At 41.1% G+C, this 19911-nt stretch overlaps 1 protein-coding gene, 1 long non-coding RNA gene and 1 other non-coding gene across 5 annotated transcripts; 1 reads left to right on the forward strand and 2 right to left on the reverse strand.

Annotated features, from left to right (window-relative positions):
• Nucleotides 1–1125: 1125 nt before the first annotated feature.
• LOC150057379 (U6 spliceosomal RNA) lies at nucleotides 1126–1234 on the reverse strand. The gene has a single exon (XR_016536938.1). It is a non-coding gene; the product is annotated as a U6 spliceosomal RNA (small nuclear RNA).
• Nucleotides 1235–1935: 701 nt separating this feature from the next.
• LOC150057380 (uncharacterized) lies at nucleotides 1936–5093 on the forward strand. 3 transcript variants are annotated; one of them, XR_016536822.1, is made up of 3 exons: nucleotides 1936–2550; nucleotides 3471–3585; nucleotides 3962–5093. It is a non-coding gene; the product is annotated as an uncharacterized LOC150057380 (long non-coding RNA). The 3 variants fall into 3 exon arrangements; XR_016536823.1 differs by lacking the exon at nucleotides 1936–2550 and adding an exon at nucleotides 3009–3309; XR_016536821.1 differs by lacking the exon at nucleotides 1936–2550 and adding an exon at nucleotides 3009–3305.
• Nucleotides 5094–17761: 12668 nt separating this feature from the next.
• LOC150057381 (olfactory receptor 2T27-like) lies at nucleotides 17762–18769 on the reverse strand. Its single transcript, XM_090339701.1, has one exon. It carries the CDS (start codon nucleotides 18767–18769, stop codon nucleotides 17762–17764), a length of 1008 nt encoding a protein of 335 aa, XP_090195827.1.
• Nucleotides 18770–19911: the final 1142 nt, after the last annotated feature.

A 19911-nucleotide genomic window follows, 5' to 3' on the forward strand; every position in this document is an offset into this window, starting at 1 on the left:
TTATTCCTGATCTAATATTGAAAGATTTCAGATTTTCACATTAGCTGTGGTAACATGCTGATATAAAATGACATTTGGTCATGGTATATAATACTTTTATTATGCTGCTGTTGTTTTTCTAGTACTTGAGTATTTTTCAATTCATATTCAGCAATAGTGGTCTGTTTTTGCTGTTATTGAACAGAATGAGTTTGTTTCTTCTTATAAGTGTTTGAGAAATGACATTAGCTCCTGTGTGCATGTGTGTGTGTTTTAACAATATCTATTTAAAGTTATACATCCAGGTGGTATCTTCAGTTCCATATAGTACCTCATAGTAATAGTGAATACAGTGCCACAAAGAAGTATAAAATGTCAAAAACTTCAGTTTCATCCAAAATTTATTGCAAATTATTCAATTAAGAAATTTCTATTGTTCCAAACTGAAAGGATAGAAAAATTGTAGTTTTGGGGGCTGGGAGTTTGGCCTCGTGGTAGAGCGCTTGCCTAGCATGCACCAAGACCCTGGTTCAATTCTTCAGTACCACATGCATAGAAAAGTTGGAATGGTGCTGCGATTCAAGTGGTAGAGCACTAGCCTTGAGGAAAGCCCAAGGACAGTGCTCAGGCCCTGACTTCAAGCCCCAGGACTGGCACCAAAAAAAAAAAAAAAAAGAAAAACTGTAGTTTTTCCAAACCAAACTGTGAACCTAGCATATGCAATTTCTAAGGATTTATAATTAAAAAAATCCACATTTTAAAGTTATAATTTATACAGCATTCTTTAACAAATCAATCATTAAAAAAGGAAATTTGCTACTATACTCAGCCTTTTGTGTGTAGTGTTTGGTTTGTTCTTAGAAGGAGCAAGGAACAAGTTTTTGGCCACCAGGACATAGCTGGCAAGTGAGTTTGTCAATCTTCACTACCCATGGGACAGGAGGCCATTTGGGAGAGACCAATGGGACTGACCAACACGATAATTTGTTTATAAGAAGCCATTTAATGTAAAAGAACTAAATAAATAGGAACACAATAAAATTCCAAAAGTAGTCCCTGAGCTATCTTAAAGATATTCCTTAGTTGCTTTTGCTCCAGCTTGTTATGATTGCTTTCTTTCTCAAAACGACTGAAAAACATTTTTTTTTCAATATGGAACGCTTCACGAATTTGTGTGTCATCCTTGCGCAGGGGCCAGGCTAATCTTCTCTGTGTCGTTCCAATTTTAATGTATGTGCTGCTCTGAAGCGAGCACTTTTTTTTTTTTTTACACAGTTTGTATTGCTGGATCAGAGTTGCTTCGGCCGTCACTTCTGCACGTGGTCTACCATCTCCATTCAAAAAGTCACTTCCAGAAGCAGCGTCTATGGTTTCAAAACAAAGGGGCTTCTAGCCAGCCACCCAGTTACAGCTCACGCCTGTACTCCTAGCCGTCAGGAGACTGAGATCTGAGGATCGGAGTTCAAAGCCAGACTGAGGAAGGAAAGTCCATGAGACTCTTACCTCCAGACGCAGAGCTGTGGCTCAAGAGGTAGCGCACCAGCCCTGGGGCAGCGCCCAGGCCAGCACCCGCACACACACAGCCATGGAGGGGCTTCTGGAAGGTCTACTTGGACCTTGTCTCCAGGGCCGCCTCTTCACAGCAGCAGTGTCCCCGTGTCACAGAGGTTTTCTTTTTGAAAAGCGAGGGGGAAGCTGAGATCATCCGTTTCACATGGCCCACACAGTTTTCCATGGGGAAAGATGGCTGCTACCCTACCAGGTAATATCAGACCAACCAAAGGATCATGGCCGGAAACCGCAAGCGCAGGCAGTCACCGGAAGCTCCCCTCCCCTTCCGGGACTGTCAGGACTATTGTGCTGCTTGTCACCGGAAGTTCCACTCCCCTGCCAGGACCGGTAGGATCACCGCTCTGGCGGTCACCAGAAGCTCCTCTCTCCTTCCGGGACTGTGCTGCCTGTTACCGGAAGCTCCGCTCCCCTGCCAGGACCCTTAGGGTCACTGGAAGCTCCTCTCCCCCTCTGGTACCCTCAGGTCCAAGTCCCTTGTTCTTGGTGCGAGGTGTCCACACCTGCACCGGATCTGCCAGCACATGACCCAGTTTTCTAGGCCGATCTACTGCTAAGCCTTCAGGTCTTTGGCCATTTTTTAGATCAGAGTTTTGCTACTAAATTATTTAAATTTCCTATATATATATGTATACATATATATGTTGAACATTAACCCTTTAGTAGTCTGCTTGCAAATATGTTGTCACAACTTGCAATATCTCTGCATCGTTTATTTCATCTCTGTGCAGAAGCTTTTAATTTGATTTAATCCCATTTGTTTATCTTCGGTTTTCTTCCCTGATCTTTTTCCTAGCTCAACACCTTCCTCCCCCCCCACAACTTCCACCCCCATACCCCATGTTTTCTTCTGGTAGTTTTTGTACTGTCTGGTCTTAAACTCTATTGGTTACACCTGTGGCAAATTCTCAGGGGAGAAAAAACCAAATGGAAGTATTTCAACTCATGGTTTCAGAGGTGTCAGATACACTGATTTGAGGTCAAGATAAAGCCAAGTATCAGGTATACAGAGACTGTTCACCTTGTCTCATTTCAGGAAGCAGAGAGGGCCGGGGTACTATGAGAACCAGTGGGGGTGGGGAGATGGAAGTCCCGCTGTGTGGTGATGTCACCACCAGATGTGCTAGCCGTTGGTGGGGACGTCAAAGAGCGGTTAGGGCAGTTGGAGCAGTTAGGCAGTGGGCAGCTTGAGGGCAAGGCACCCTATATATCTATCTATCTATATCAATATATTTATATACATAGGCAGTGGACTGCTTGAGGGCAAAGCACCCTATATCTATCTATCTATATCTATATCTATATCTAGATATCTAGATATATATAGGCAGTGGGCAGCTTTAGGGCAAAGCACCCTATATCTATCTATCTAGCTAGCTATATCTATATCTCTATGTATATCTCTATCTCTATCTCTCTATCTCTATCTCTATATCTATATACCTACGTGTTCTGAGGAGTGGGGGGAGGAGAGAAAGAGAAAGAGGTTGTGGCTGCTTTTAGTTGACAGAGCCTCAGAGATCATTTTATCTGGAGGCCCCAGCGAGATTATCTGGATGGCCCTTAGGGAAACCCCTCGTAAATGAGTCCCTTGACCATAAGGAACTCATGAAAGACATTTCTCAGCCTGCATCTGGGGAGACTGAGTGGAAGGCTTGATGCAGCACTACTTCCTGAGTCTGAGACCAGGAGGAGACATCACTCACACCCCCTTGGATTTCCTCAATAGATCATCTGGGACATCCTGGAAAAGTCATGTGGGTTAAGTGTCTTTGGCTACTTGTCTACGTTTGTTTATTACTAGTTCTATTTCTGTCCTGTACACTCCTCCTCCACTTGCTCCTTTTCTCCAAGATGGGACAAGGAGCCTCAGTGTGTTCACCAATGGAATGTATGATTAACATTTTTTTCTTTTATTAAAGGCTTCCCAACTTGGATATTCCTATGATCCATAGCATCTTATGATCCTCTGTGAACTTCTTTTGATGGTGGATGCCCATCTGAAGGAACTTTTGACCTCACAGCATACAGGGTTCAGTGAGTCATTTTTGGAAAATCTGGACATCCTAATCAGGTTCCCTTGATTATGAGTGGACTGTCTTGATAACTAACAAGACTTCTTGGCTTAAGGAGTGTTAAAACAATGCCCTAAATTTTTGTAAGCAACCCTGTAACTGAAAAATATTCTCCCCTGGTATTATAGGATCCCTCAGAAGAAGACCTACTGGCACACTCTCCCCCTTAATTTTGTGCCACCTGTGCCTCTGATGTTAGTTTCCCCCACCCAAACCAGCCTGAGGACTTGTCCAAGGATCAGACCACGGCCCCCTTAAATACCCCTGAGACAGGCGCCAACACTTGGGGGAGACTGTGGGCAGGCTCCCACTCTAATGTATGTTCTCTTCACAACTAGTGCCCTGTATAACTGGAAACAACTAAACCGCCCTGTTCTGAAAAACTCCAGGAGCTCATCTCATTATTGGAAACACACCAGCCCACCTGGGATTTTTGCCAGCAACTTCTACAGGTGCTTTTCATCTCAGAAGAAAGGGAGTGAGTCTGGGGCAATGCCTTGAAAGTGGTCCTTGTGCCAGATGGCTCCCCCAATGATGACCCAGTCCGTCTGGAATGAGTCTGCCCTCTGATTTGCCCAAGCTGGGACTACAACAGCAATAGAAGTAGGGAGGCACTTAACAATTATTGCCAGACTCTGTTAGTAGGGATATGGGCAGCAGCTAGGAAGCCAACTAATTTATCTAATGTAAATGAGAATGTGCAGCTCCCCACTGAATCTTCCCCCGCCCCAGGCTCTTCTGGAACATCTCTTAGAGGCCTATAGGATCTATATGCCTATGGATCCTGAGGCCCTGGAGAATTGAAGAGCCCTAAATATGGCCTTCCTTACTTAATTGGCCCCATATATTAGAAAAAAAAGCTTCAAAGGTTGTATTTTGAGGGAAAGGTGTTATCTGTGCTGGCAGTGATTTCCCAGCAGGTGTTTGGTAACAGGGATATCCTGGAGGAAAAACAATTTTAAAAAGCAGTTCAAGTTTTAGTAGCAGTACTAGGACAGAGATAAAGAAACCCTCATCAATGGCATAGCTCACTTGCAAATGGCTGTAGTGTGCCTCTGGGATAGACCACTGTGCTTATTGCAAGCAAAATGGATATTGGAAAAATGTGTAGTGAGGAGAAAGAAGGAGGCTCAAATTCTAAACTTGGGAGAGGATGCATAATGATGGGTCAGGGGCTTTGTCCTCACTCCTCCCATGGCAACATCTCAAATAGGGGGCAAGAAGACAAATTCCTTGAGAATACTGGAGCTGCCTGTTCAGGATTGAAAAACCCAGGTGGTTTTTCAATGTCCAAGAGGCTACTGGAAAGATTGAATTCTATCCATGGTCCCTTGCTAGAATAACTGATCTGGGGAAAGGAACACCTACTCACTCCTTTCTCATCATTCCAGACTATTATTATCTACCCCTGGGATGAGAGTTACCGAAAAAATTAAAAGCCAAAATTTCTTTCCAAGAGGAAAATATGAAATTACCCCCATTAAGTCTGCCAGTAACTTTCCCTCTTGGAGAATACATGTTTCTTCCCCCCAGAAGGCAAAGAGCCTCAACCTTTACTGGCTTACTTCCAAAACAAGGCTTCTGGGGCTTGGGCAGAGAGTAACCCACCTGGGCAGGCAGCCCACCAGCCACTTTTCATTGTCCAGTTAACTAGTCAGTCAGAGCCAGTGTGAGAGGGAGACAATCTCCCATATCAGCAGAGACAAAGAAGGGGATTGCAGTCCACATGAAATTGGAATTCTTGTCCCCTGCCATTCACCCTGGAATGCACCTCTCCTACCTGTGCACAAACCAGGCACCAATGACTATTGACCCATGCAGGATTTGAGAGAAGTGAGTGGAGATCATCCTCCATCCCTAACCTTTACACTGTTCTCAGTATGTTACCTCTAGAACACATTTACACTGGGTTGGAGTTAAAGGTTGCTTTCTTCAACCTGCTATTGGCCAAGGTGAGCCAATACTTACATGCCTTTGTTTGAACAGGCCCAGAAGGGGGTTTTTCTGGACAACTGACTTGGACTAAGATGCCACAAGATTTTAAAAACTCCCCACTGGCCAGGAGTATGGCCTAGTGGTAAAGTGCTTGCCTAGCATGCATGAAAGCCCTGGGTTCAATTTCTCAGTACCACATACACCGAAAAACCCAGAAGTGGTACTGTGGCACAAGTGGTGGAGTAATAGCCTTGAGAAAGCTCAAGGACAGTGCCCAGATCCTGAGTTCAAGCCCCAGGACTGGCACCAAAACAAATAAACAAAAAAAACTTCCCCCAGTTTATGTGATGAGCCAGACCTTTTAAATTTTAGGTAGTTGCACCTTGAATCTATTACAATCTGTTGATGACCTGCTGCTGGCAGCTGAGACACAAGAAGAGTGTTGGCAGTCCAGAAGACCTTCTGTGACCCTGTGCCAATTGGGTTTCTGTGCCAATCAGGTGTCTGTTAAAAAGGCTAGATTGTGCACCCAGAAAGCAATCTATTTAGGTTACCAACTGGAAAGGGGGACAAGTATGCTCTCCTTAAACAAGATAGAGGCAATATTGAGGATACCGATGCCTCAGACCAAGAAGCAGGTCAGGGAATTTCTGGAAGCCGTGAGCTACTTCAGACTATGGCTCCTGGAGTTTACAGAAATTGCTAAAGCACTCTATTAAAGCACAGCAGGAGGAATGGCCCTTGGGATGGGGACAGGATGAGCAGGTGGCCTTGAAGATGTTTAAATAGGCTTTAATTTCAGCCCCAGCCTTGGCCTTGCCAGATCTCCATAATTCTTTTCAGCTCTTTGGGGTAGAAACCAGAGGTATTGCCAAAGGAGTTCTGATCCAGACCTTGGAGCCATGGAGAAGATCGATGGCCTACCTCTCCAAAAGACTGGAATCACTGGCAACCATCTGACCACCTTGTTTGAGAGCAATAGCAACAACTGCTATCCTAGTAAAAGAGGCTGATAAACTAACTCTGGGACAAGTCCTACAGGTAACTGTGCCACGCTCAGTGGAAGCCTTGTTAAGAGCCATGCCTACAAGGTGGCTAAGGAATGCCAGTCATGCAGTATCAGCTCCACTTACCTGATCATCCAGGAACCACCTTCATAAAGGTAAATACCCTCAACCCAGCCCCTCTTCTTCCTGATGGTGACCCCAATGAGCCCATCCACAACTGCGCTGAAATACTGCAGAACATCAGTGGACTTTGAAGAGACCTCACTGACATCCCTGTGGCAGCTCCTGATGAAGTATCGTACACAGACAGATGTAGTCTGTCAAGGATGGAATTTGGTATGCAGGGGCAGTGATGGTGACAGCAGATAAAGTGATTTGGGCTCAGGCCCTGAATCTTGGGACTTCAGCTCAGAGAGTTGAACTGATCCCTCTCATTCCAGCCTTGAGGAGGGCAAAAGTAAAAAACATCAGTATTTTCACATACAGATGATATGCTTTTGCTACAGCCTATGCTCAGGGGCCCTATGCAAGGAAAGAGGACTCTTAACTCCTGGAGGAAAACAAACAAAACCTTGAGGAGTTAGTGGCTCTCCTGGATGCTGTTCACTTCCCAGAAAGGTGGTCATCATTCATTGTAGGGTCATCAAAAAGAAGAGACCACCGAGGTTCAGGAAAACAACTGATCAAGAAGCTGGGGACGCCACCTCAAAACCAGCATGGCCTCTACCAGAGATGCCGGAAAGGCCTCCCAACTCAAACAAGATTCAGAACAAGAAAAGACCTTTCCTGTGGAGATACTTTTCTCTATAAGGAAAAAGCTGCTGGATAGACAAATATTCATCCCTCAGGACCTTGGTTACACTGACACATCAGAATACTCATTCAGGGGAAAACATTTCTTCATTCCCCATTTAAAAGATCTAGTCTCTGATGTGGTGTCTACTGTGTAAGTTGCCAAGAGGTTAATGCTGGAAAGGCATATGGAGAGGCTGTATATGCCAGGAACCTCACCTGGTGAATTTTGGGAAGTGGACTTCGTGAAGCAGAAGCCTGGAAAGTATGGGTATTGGCATCTGTTAGTAGTAGTGAACATTTTTTCAGGCTGGGTGGAGGCATTCCTGACCAAAACTTAAGCTACTCAGGAAATAATTCCCCACTTTGGCTTACTGTTAGCAGTGGGGTCCCACAACAGCCAGGCCTTCACAGCTCAAGTTACTCAATTATTAGCTGAGACCATAAGAGTAAATTGGGAACTATGTTGTATTAGTAGATCTCAGAGTTCAGGACAGGTGGAAAGAACGACCAAGACCTTAAAGATAACCTTAATTACAGAGATTTGCCATAGCTGGGTAAGCTTCCTCCTCTTCCCTGTCCTGTGAACGAGATGCACCCTTTATGTAAAAGGATTCAGTTCCTTAGAAACAATTTATGGCAGACCACCATTCTTGGTTCCTAAAGTTGGGGAAGCTATATTAACAGAAATGTCTAACAGTACAGTCACTGCAGGCTCTGCAATATGCTCTTTACATGCCTACCCTTTGGTGGCCAAGGCCTACTGGCCTCCTGAGGAAAAATTCCACTCAGTCTTTCTTGCCTGGACAGCTGGGATGAGTAAAAAGGCATCACAATTCTGAACTGGAACTTTTTTCAGTAGTGCTAACTACACTGTCACCTATTAAAGTTTCATGATAGCATTAGATCCATCAGTCTCAAGTGAAACACTGGGGGATAATATCCAGAGATGGCTGCAAGATGGACTATTCAGAGACACTCAGAGGATCCCCCAAAGATAAGACTTACCAAGTATTAATGTGTTTAGTAGGGACATGATTCTTTGTTATGGTTACCCTCATTCTTAATGTCACTACGGAGGAGAGCTTTTCTGCCTATACCTTTGTATAGAAAGCCTGTTTTCAGCTGGATTTGCTGTACTCTAAGCCTGTTCCATGTGTTTGTGTGGCATGGGGGTGTGGGGGGGGAGATGGTGGGGAGAGTTTACAATTTGGCCCAAAAGAAGGATGTAAAAATAATTTGATTGGACATAAAAAAATTAGTGGAGTTCGATTAGGGAGGAAAAAAATAGGATTTTTAGAAAGACAGCCTCTTCAACTAATGGTGTTGGCAGAATTGGTTAAGCACCTGTAGAAAACTAAAGTTGGATCCTTATATGTCACCCTGCACCAGAATTAATTCCAAATGGATCAAGTCCTTGAGGTTAAAGCAGATACCCTGAAAACTTTACAGGAAGGAATAGGAGATACACTAGAGCTCCTTGACACAGGCCAAAAGTTTCTTAATAAAGGTCCAGAAACAACAAAGTGTGGACAAATGGGACTGCATTAAACTGCAGAGCTTCTGTATAGCAAAAGACATAGCTAGCAAGCTAAATAGAAAGCCCACAGAGTGCTAGACGATCTTCTGTAGCCATTCAACAGACAACGGCCTCATATCTAAAATATACCTACAGCTTAAAAAATTGAAATCCCTTAAAAAAATCCTTAAAGAGCCATCCTACTAAAAGGGGGGCTAAAGACTTAATGAGAGACTTCTCTGAATAGGAAATAAGAATGACCAATAGACTAAGAAATGGTCATCTCCGGCCATAAAAGAAATGCAAATCAAAAGAACTTTGAGATTCCACCTCAAGTTAGAATGGCCATGATCAAGAAATCTAATAACAGATGCTGATGGGCCTATGGTCAGGAGGAATCCCTACTACACTGTTGGTGGGAGTGCAAACTCGTTCAACCACTATGGAAAGCAGTATAGCAGTTCCTCAAAAGACTACACATAAAGCTCCCCTATGACCCAGAAATCCCCCTCCTGGAAATTTACACAAATGCCCAGGAACAAGGCCAGTCTAAAGCTACAGCACAACATTCATTGCAGCACTATTTATCATAGGGGAAGATATGGAACCAACCCAGATGACCCTCAGTCGATGAATGGATCAAGAATATGTGGTACTTATATACAATGGAATTCTATGCTGCCATCGGAAAGAATGACATTACCCCATTTGTAAGGAAATGGAAAGACTTGGAAAAAATATTAAGCCAGACCCAAAGGAACATAGGCTCCATGGATTCCCTCATTTGTAATAACTAGTACATATCTAGCATTCTCCTAGCAGAGGATCGCAATAGCTCAAAAGCTATATAGGATGAAGCTAAGTGAAATGAACTCTAGATAGGGAAACAAGAGGTTTATCTTTGTGATATTAATGTACTGTGTGAAGTTCTTTTTCTCCTTATGGTTTATCTCATGATAATGTATCTGGCTTTGTTCCCTGGCATATTGTGCATTTGTTTATTTGAAGTAGGGAAGGGAAGGGGGAAAAACAAGATGATTGGGGGTGGGGAGAGGGAAAGTGGGAGAAAAACATGGGAAGGGGTATCAATGTTCATGAAGTAATACACCGACTACTTGATGAATGTGAATGCAACCCCTCTATAAGTTACTCTGACAATAAAATACAATTTAAAAAAAGCAGTGGGGAATCTGGAGGGCAGAGTATCAAAGGGCAGTAGGGGCAGTTGGAGCAATTAGGCAGTGGGTGGCTTGGAGGCAAATATATGTGCTCTGAGAAGCAGGGAGAACAGAGAGGGAAGAGAAAGAAGCTGACCCCCTTGGAGGTTGCAGCAGCTCTTAGTTCTGAGGTAATCCAGGGCAAGGCAGTCATAGTCCTACTAATAAAACTCCTTTGTCACCCTTGATTGTGCGTCTGTGAATTTTCTCACCTCCAAGGTCATTTCAGTACAAAGCACATATTTCTAAGTTGAGGGTATGTGGTGGCTCATACTTATAATCCTAGCTACTTGGTAGGCAGACTGAAAAGAACTGAGGTTCATTTGGCTGAGGCAAAAAGTGAGATCTGGGCAATGGTAACTCATTCCTGTAATCTCAGCCATGTAGGAGCCATATAAATAGAACAGTAGCACAAGGCTGGCTCTGGGCCATAGCTTGACATCCTACCTTAAACCTTGACTATGGGGAAATAGGACTGGGGTTGCGGATCAAGTAGTAGCCTGCTTAGCAAAGGAGAGACCATTAATTCAAGCTGCATTACCACACCCTCACAAAGATACATCTTTCCAGGTCAAAGTCGCAGTGAACTATAAGTAGGCCCCACCTATTTCTGCTCAAATGGTAAAGCATCAGCCTTGAGTGAAAAAAACTCAGGGACAAAACTCAGATCCAGAATTCAAGCCTGATGAACTCACATACCCACACAAAAATTGACCCCTGAAAATCAGATCCTACGCTAGTCATGAATGTGGGAGCTTTATAATGGATTCAATGTCTTGTCACATTAATGTTCATTTTCTCCCCATCTCTTCACTTTCCCAGTAATGCTGTGGTTTGAGATCAGGCATGTACTCTACCATTTGAATAACACACTCAGTCCTTTATCTGCTTTTATTTTTCTGATAAGCACAGGCATTACCACCATTCCTGCATTTTTGTTGAGATATTTCAAGCTGATCTTCTTGACCTCTTCAGTAACTATGATCACAGGCTTTAGCTACTCATGCTAGTTCTTTGTTCAGAATTCGTAGTTTATATCTGGGATCTGTACATTTCCTTTATGTTACTTACAGTTATTTCTTAGGATACTTTGCAGTTTTATAGTGCTAGTATTAATGTTTACTCTTAGTTTTTATTTTATTTTTTGAATTGTCTCTATTTTCTTCAGTGTAACAAAGGTTTAAGTTTTATCTTTTTAAAACTAAGGATTTGTCATGGCGTTTCATACCTGTTATCTCTAGTTGGGAAGTGAAGATAGAATTGAAGATTGAACTAAAGTTCAGGCAAAAAGTTAACATTACCCTATCTCAAAGAACAAGCTGGGTGAAATGGTTCATACCTGTGATCTCAGTTACATGAGAGGCATGGATAGGAGAACCACAGTCTGTGACTTGTAATGACCAAAAACTCAAGACCCTACTTGAAAAATCATTAAAGCGTAAAGGGCTGAGGTAATTGAAATAATAGGGCAAGCAAAAGGCCTTGAGTTCAAACCAAAAAATGCGTAATAAAATGTGGTTGGTTTTTTATTAATTTTTTTACTGTTATATAATCTCTTTTCTACTCTGATCTCTATTTCACTCCTGCTGACTTTTGCCTAATTTCTTTTACTAGCTGTTTGTGGTGTAAAATCAGGTTGTTCACTGAGGTCTTCTTTCTATAATAGAGGAACTGACTACTGGATATTGTTTCTAGGACTTATCTATAGGTTTTAGTATATTTCCATTGGCCTTTCTCTTAAGGTATTCTTTTTCATCAGAATAAAGTTTATTACTTCAAATCTTTTCACAAAATTAGTATATGGACATTGTAGGAAACTCAAAAGTCAAGACATTTTTAATTTTTTTAAATTTTATTGCCGGGATAATGCATACAGGGGTTACAGTTACATTTGTCAGGTAGGTGCATTTCTTCTCACACATTGATACCCCTTTTCATGCTTTTTGTCTCTGTTTCTCTCCCCCCCTCCCAATCATCTGTTTTCCTCCCTTCCCTTCCCTATTTCAAAAGCATGTTTTTAAGACAAAACTTTCACTCTGTAGCCCAAGTGACCTTAAACTTGATACTTCTACTTCAGCCTCCGGAGTGCTAGGGTTACAAGTGTGCGGCACTACATCCGCATAAGTATTTTTACAATAATTTCTAACATTGTTAATTTTTAACAAAGTTATTTGAATGAGGTGAATCTTTCATATCTGGCAAATAACCATATAACCAAGATAAAAAGGATCACGAAAACGAGATAAATAATGTGGAAGAATCTTCTTAGAAATTAACTTTGATTTCAACAGCTTAAAGCAGTTCTTGGCTTTGGGTTCCTAAAATGTCATGGAAAACTTTTTATTAAAATCAAAATGGCTTTTGGAAAAAACATTCATACCATTAAAAAAAATAAAATAAAAATGGCTTGAAATATAAATCTTCAATGTAATAGTTACCAGTTTTTTTCCAGACCAAATGAGCTGTACTTGTTTGAATTCTTCAACAGCCAAAGTAACAAAGTCCAAGTCTGCCTTAGGAATGCTTCCTGACCGGGAACTTTACTGGCTGATTTAAACCACTGCATGCATACACTATCTCCTTCCGCATGGTCCAGCGGCACCATGCACTGGCTTTGTCAGAATGTTACCCCATGTCCAAACCAGGGGAAAGCTGACATCTGGAGGGAAGACCTCAGGAAAACACCTCGTGTGCTAGCTGGTGATGGCAGCGCCATCTCTTGTGGGAAGATGGTTTTGTGGCTCCTCCTCACAAAATCCAGGGTTGTCATGGTGACTGACGCCAAGCCCCAGGTGCTGGCCCACAGTATTTTTTTTTTCTTGGCGCCCGTTTGTTTTTAACCAATTGTGTGTTCAGAAGCATATTCAGTTTTACACAATTTGAATGTTAAACTATTTCTATGATTTCTTATTTCTTGCCTCATAACTGTTGTAAGACTAAATATGATTTCTGTCCTCCATTCACCCAGGCTTGTCTTGTAGCCTAAGAAATGATCTGTCATAAAACTCCAGCAGCACTTGAAAATGTTGTATAGTCTTTAAGATGGAACTAGGTCCTTTTGGCCAACAGTGGAATTCAAGTCCCCATTTCCTTTTTCGTTTTTTTTTTATATGGATAATGTTTTTGAAACCTTCCATTGTTATTTCCATTCTTGTTAAATTCCATTTATTTCTCCCTTCAAATTCAGTAGTGTCCACTTGACCTATTTATGTATTCTATTTGGGGTGCAAATACATGAACAATTCTTATAGCCTCTTCTTTAATTGACCCCCTTCTCTAATTTTATAGCTTTTGACTATTTGTTTTGTATATAAGCAGTAAAGGAGTCTATTCTTTACTCCATTTCTTTTCAGGCTGTGTGTCCAAAAGGCTGTTTTGAGTAGTGCTGCAAAAAATACAGACATCGAGATTGCTCTTTCACACAGTGATTTCATTTTCAGTGGCAGAATTAGTGTATTATACCACAAATATGTTATCAGTTAATATAGTGTTCAATATTCCTTAACAATTAAAATAAACTCAGGCTAGGGTTATGATAAAGTTAAGAGCACCTGCCTAGCAAGTGCACCTGCTTAGCAAGCATAAGACCCTGACTTCAAATCCTCATATTACACATACACACATACACACGCTCACACGCACGCGCGCACACACACACACACACACACACACACACACACAGTTACACATAATTTTTGACCCTAAGTATAGAAAGAATAATTTTCACACAATGCATTAAAACAAACAGTATAAAGAAATGATATTGTGTCTTAAAATGTATGAAACACTATTAAGACAACACGAATGAGCCTAGAAGACACAATATTAGATAAAATGTCCCAGGCACAGAAAGAAACATTGAAAACATGTGTAAACTCTCACAATGATAATCACACAGACTCACCACACAGACCCACCACACAGAATTCATAGGAAGATTGTAGATAGAATAAAGATAGGCGGAGTTGGGAATGTGACTTAGTAGAGTGCCTGTCTAGCACGCATGAAGCTCTGGGTTGGATTCCTCAGACCACATAAACAGAAAAAAAAAGCCCAGAAGTGATGTTGTGGCTCAAATGGTAGAGTGCTAGCCTTGAGCAAAAACAGCTCAGGGAAGATCTTCTCCCACTCTGTAGGCTTCCTGATTAGTTTAGTAACTATGTCCTTTGCCATGCATAAGCTCTGCAGTTTAATGCAGTCCCACTTATCCAGCCTTTCTCTGATTTGTTGTGATTCTTGGTCCTTATTAAGAAAGTTTCGACCTGTGCCAAGGAGGCCTAGTGTATCTCCTATTCCTTCCTGTAGAGTTTTCAGTGTGTCAGCTTTTACCTCCAGGTCTTTGATCCATTTGGAGTTAATTCTAGTGCAAGGTGACAAAGAAGGATCCAGCTTTAGTTTTCTGCAGGTGCTTAACCAGTTCTGCCAGCACAACGCAGCACTATTCACCATAGCAAAGATATGGAACCAACCTAGATGTCCCTCAGTTGATGAGTGGATCAACAAGTTGTGGTATTTGTACACAATGGAATTCTATGCTGCTGTCAGAAAGAATGACATCGCCCCATTTGTTAGGCAATGGAAAGACTTAGAAAAAATCATATTAAGTGAAATAAGCCAGACTCAAAGGAACTTAGGCTCAATGGTTTCCCTCATTCGTCATAATCAGTAGAAACCTTGGGCTCTACTAGCAGAGATTTGCAATAGAGCAAAATCTTGATACATAAGGACATATAATGTGAAGCTAATTGAAAGGACCTCCAGGATAGTGAAACAAAAGCCATATAATGAGTGATTGTTGTCCTTAATGTACTCTGTTGTCTCTCATCTCCTTTGCTGTCCCTTGGTTATCTCATATTGGTATAGTATTTCACTTTGTTATCTGATATATTGAATTTATTTGTATTTGGATATTTGAAATTTGATAGGGAAGGGGGGAAAACCAAGATGGGTGGGGGGTGTGGGGGGGGAGGGAAACGGGTACCTAGACATGTGAAAGGGTATCAATGTATATGAATTAATGCACCTTCTATCTGGCAAATATCATGTAACCCTTTTACTAATTACAATAAAAAAAAACAACAAAAAAAACAGCTCAGGGACAGGGCCTATGCTTTTTTTCCCATATATTTTTTATAGTAATAGAAGGGTTACATTATATTCACCAGAAGAAGGTGCATTACTTCACATACATTGATACCCTTTCTCATGTCTTGGTCCCCATTTCCCTCCCCCCACCCCACTCCTCATCCTGTTTCCCCCCTTCCCTATCTGAGTGACTAGCTTTTGAGTCCAAGCCCCAGCACTGGCAAAAAAAAGAAGGAAGGAAGGAAGGAAGGAAGGAAGGAAGGAAGGAAGGAAGGAAGGAAGGAAGGAAGGAAAAAGAAAGTGAGAAAATGGAAGGAAGGAAGGAAGGAAGCCAAGAAAGAAAGAAAGAAAGAAAGAAAGAAAGAAAGAAAGAAAGAAAGAAAGAAGTAAAGACAGGTGACATGTGATGTGGGGAGAGTGGCCAAAGGCAACTGCAGTTGGAGGTGGACCACTGGCTCCAGTGCTATATGGGAGAAATAAATTCTGTTATTCTCCTGGACAAGAGGTGACTATAGCTAAAAATAATGAATTGCGTATTTCAAACAACTAGAACAGAGAATTTTAAATGTTCTACTAATAGATGTGGGAGGTGCTGAGAACTGACATCCTTTATTTGATTATTACACATTTAGCCATGCATCACAGCACTTCATGCTCAATAAATATAAAAATTATTGTGATGCAGGTGAGTATCTGAAAATTTTGAGTATGTCACGTCATATTTATCTTACATTATAATGTATTATAAACTACATTTACTTTTCAGACATTCATTAAAGGGAAATATAATATTTTCTAGCAAGCCACATTTTAGCATGTGCAAGTCATATGAATTTTGGCATGACATCACATGTCTCCTCAGAGACAGACTCTATGACCTTTCAATGTGAAACAAATGGGTTTTGTTACTGCCATAACTACTAAAGTATAGTAGGAATAACATTTTGAAACTTGAAAATAGATAATTTTGAAACTTGAAAGTAGATCAAGTTGAATTTTTGACATGTTGAATTAAAATCCCCTTGTACAACTACTTGAAAATAATTAAAATATACAATAAAAAAGGAAATAGATCATTAAGATGCCAAGGATTAGGCCAGGTACCGGTGACTCATACCTATAATCCTAGCTACTCAGAAGGCTGAGATCTGAGGACTGATATTCTAAGCCAGCCTGGGCAGGAAAGTCCATAGAAACTTCAATTAAACACCAAAAAGCTGGAAGTAAAGTTTTGATTCAAGTGACAGCAAAAAAGCACAGGTTCTGAGTTCAAGCCTCAAGATCACACACACACACACGCACACACACACACACACACACACACACACACGCCACTCACACACTGACACACTGTATCTGGTGTGTGTGTGTGATATCTGGAACTGAAATCTGAACTCAATACCTTAGCATAATACTTAGAAATTTATTCTTGTAATGAAAAATGATGTCAATGGAAACAGTTTTTAATATTGTTTTTGTAAAGATGATATACAGAGGAGTTGTGGTTACATAGTTGGGTGGAAAGTATATTTCTTTTTGGAAAATATCACCCCTACCCTCACTTCAAGTTTTTCCCTCCCATTCCATTCACTAGCTATGCATTCATTTCAACATAGGGGAAACAGTTTTAAATGCAATATTTAAAATTCAGTTATAATTTTATGGCAGATTTTGTTACTTTATTTTGTTAAAAAGCTACATGAGGGCCAGGAGTTTGGCCTAGTGGTAGAGTGCTTGCCTAGCATGCATGAAGACCCGGGTTCGATTCCTCGGTACCATATACATAGAAAAAAGCCAGAAATGGTGCTGAGGCTCAAGTGGTAGAGCTCTAGCCTTGAGAAAGTCCAAGGACAGTGCTCAGACCCTGAGCTCAAGCCCAGGACTGGCAAAAAAAAAAAAAGCTACATGAGTGCATGAAAATTCAAAGTAGTATAAGCCTCATTAAATATCACTACAAACTTATAAAGTTAATCTTTCTCATTTTTATTACCATATTAATGCACCAATGGAAAAAATGGTAGAAGAAAAGCAAGAAAGAATTTCTATTAAAACAAGAATTTCCTAAATTCTCCCTTCTGGTTTCTAATTACATGTATCTAATTATGTATTTTAACTTGGAAAAATAATTTGGGCAAAGACAGGGTGTATAGGAAGTTTTATAAGGATCTAGATTTTCTTTTGATCTGGGAAGATTGGAAGATGGGCATTAAGAGTGAATAGATTAATGAATGAATAAATAGATAAAATGATTTTCGCATTACAAACATAAACCTAGGCCTTCCTTTCTAGAACAGCAAATCACTGCTGGACTTTGTGATGCAATCTATTAAAGCAGAGAAAGGAGATAGGGAACACAGATATCTCTACACAGATATCAAAATCCATGTGATATCCATACAAGACATTCTTGGAACAACAGACATAACTAATAGGTCAACATGTGACACTTACTAATGTTGTACTCAATGAAAGCCACCACTGTGAGACAAAAACAACTTCAGAACAATGAGCACATAAATCCTACCACCTTTTTTGTCTTATATAGTGTTTTATTTCCAATAGGAAAAGAAAAGTTCTCTGGATTTAAAACTGACCATGGATAGCCTTAAAACTGAGGATAGAGCATTTCTGAGAATAGCACTGTAGAAACAGGGGATTTTCATAGTTGCAACACCTTCCCATGCATTTCTGTAGAGCTCCTACCACTTCTTTGTTCCTCAAGCTGTAGATTATGGGGTTGAGCATGGGGGTGACGATCGTACCAAGCACAGCTCCTATCTGGTCTTGCTCAGGAGTGTGAGATGAACTAGGTGTCATGTAGATGAAGATGGCCTGGCCAAAGTAGAGACTCACTACAGTCAGGTGGGAGGAACAGGTAGCCAGAGCTTTATTCTTTCCTTTGCGAGAGTTCATCTTAAGGACAGTGAGGAATATGAGAACATAGGAAGCCAGAATGAGAATAAATGGGAACAAGAGAAAGATAATGGTTGATGCAAATTTCACCATCTCGTAGACTGATGTGTCAACACAAGACATCCTCAGAACAGCAGGCATCTCACAAAAGTAATGATTAATCTGTCTGGAGCCACAGATAGGGAAATGCATTGGATAGATGGTATGGACAAAGGCTGCAAGAGCAGCTGCAGTCCAGGCTGTGACAGCCATCTGCAGGCAGACCTTGGGATTCATAAGGACTGTGTATCTCAGGGGATTACAGACAGCCACATAGCGGTCATAGGCCATGAGGGTCAGGAGAATGCACTCAGCAAGGCCAAGGATGAGGAAGAAAAACATCTGAGAAGCACAGGACAAATAGGAAATATTCTTCTTTCCTGTGAAGTAGTTGGTGACTGTCTTGGGGACTGTGCTGGAGATGTAAGCCAGGTCGATGACAGACAGCTGACTGAGCAGGAAGTACATAGGGGTGTGGAGGCGGGAGTCCAGCCAGATTAGGAGGAGCAGAATGGAATTCCCAGCAAAGGCTACAGTGTAGATGAGGAGGATGGTGAAGATGAGCAGGTTAGGATACTTGAACCCAGGAAAGAGCCCCAGGAGGATGAAATCAGTTGATGTTTTGTTCTGCTGGTCCATGTTTTCATTCACTTTTTCTTATTTGCCAAGGCAAGATACTACCATGGACAATTAGGTATTTGGTTACAATATTTTTTTCTCAGTATCTCTTCTCTCATTTATTTATGCCAGGATTCTAAAACTACATATTCCCATAAAAGTGACCACTTAAAACAATTTGACCTAGAAATTGAAAAAGTCATCAAGTTAGACAAATGAACATGTTTAGTTCCTCTGACTGAAAACAATCTCTTCTCAATAAATTTTGTCCCATTTTTGTCCTAATGTACAGTATAGGGCGTTAGTCTCTTTGTCTTTTGTTTACTGATTTACTTATTTTTGCAATCCCATGGTTTGAACTCAGTCTCCATAGGCAGGCCGCCTACCACTTGAGCTGCATCTCTGGCTGAAGAACTAAGATAACCTTCCTGTTATCCTGGGATTTTCAACCTTAACAAAAATCTCAGGAGAAATCCACCTGAAGATGCTCTGTTGATTGGATCACTGAACTATTTCAGCCACAGACACAGAAGCCTTTATGTGTAAAAAGGCAATTTGATTCGATGAAGACTAATTTTAGCTGAATAAAAGATGCTTAACTAAGCTGGGTACTGGTAGAACCCCGGCTATGCAGGAAGCTGAACTCCAGAGGACCTACAGAAGCCCTGGAAGCCTTGACTTTTGCCTGTCCTTTTTTTGGAATGCCTTCTTGTGCCATCTCTACCAAGGGAGCTCCTTAACTTCCCATGAGAGATTTTAATTGTCAGTGAAGTGATGGAGATTACTTGCATCTGCAATTTACATTTCCATCCACAATTTATGTTCTATTCAGGTTTTTCATTTGATTCTTTGGATGATTTTAAACTTCTGTGCACTTGAATGGTCATTTTAGTTCACCTTAGAGGCAGCAATTGTGTCAATTTATGAATAAAAACACTTAAAACATTTTGTAAGTGTTGGATAAAGCCCTATAAATGGCTTTTATGATCCCTTATTTGCAAAGGTGCTATCTTAAGACTGATGTATATTGCTTCTTTTCAGAACAAGTGAAGACTTATATTCTCATCTGTTCAAAAACAAATTTCATATCCAATCCTCAGTCAATAAATTCATTTATGTAGGATTTCTTTTTTCTTTTTTTTTGGTGGGGGGGTCAGTTGTGG

Source organism: Megascapheus bottae, chromosome 10 (assembly GCF_031878675.1).
Source record: "Megascapheus bottae isolate mThoBot1 chromosome 10, mThoBot2.hap1, whole genome shotgun sequence".
Taxonomy (NCBI): Eukaryota; Metazoa; Chordata; class Mammalia; order Rodentia; family Geomyidae; genus Megascapheus; species Megascapheus bottae.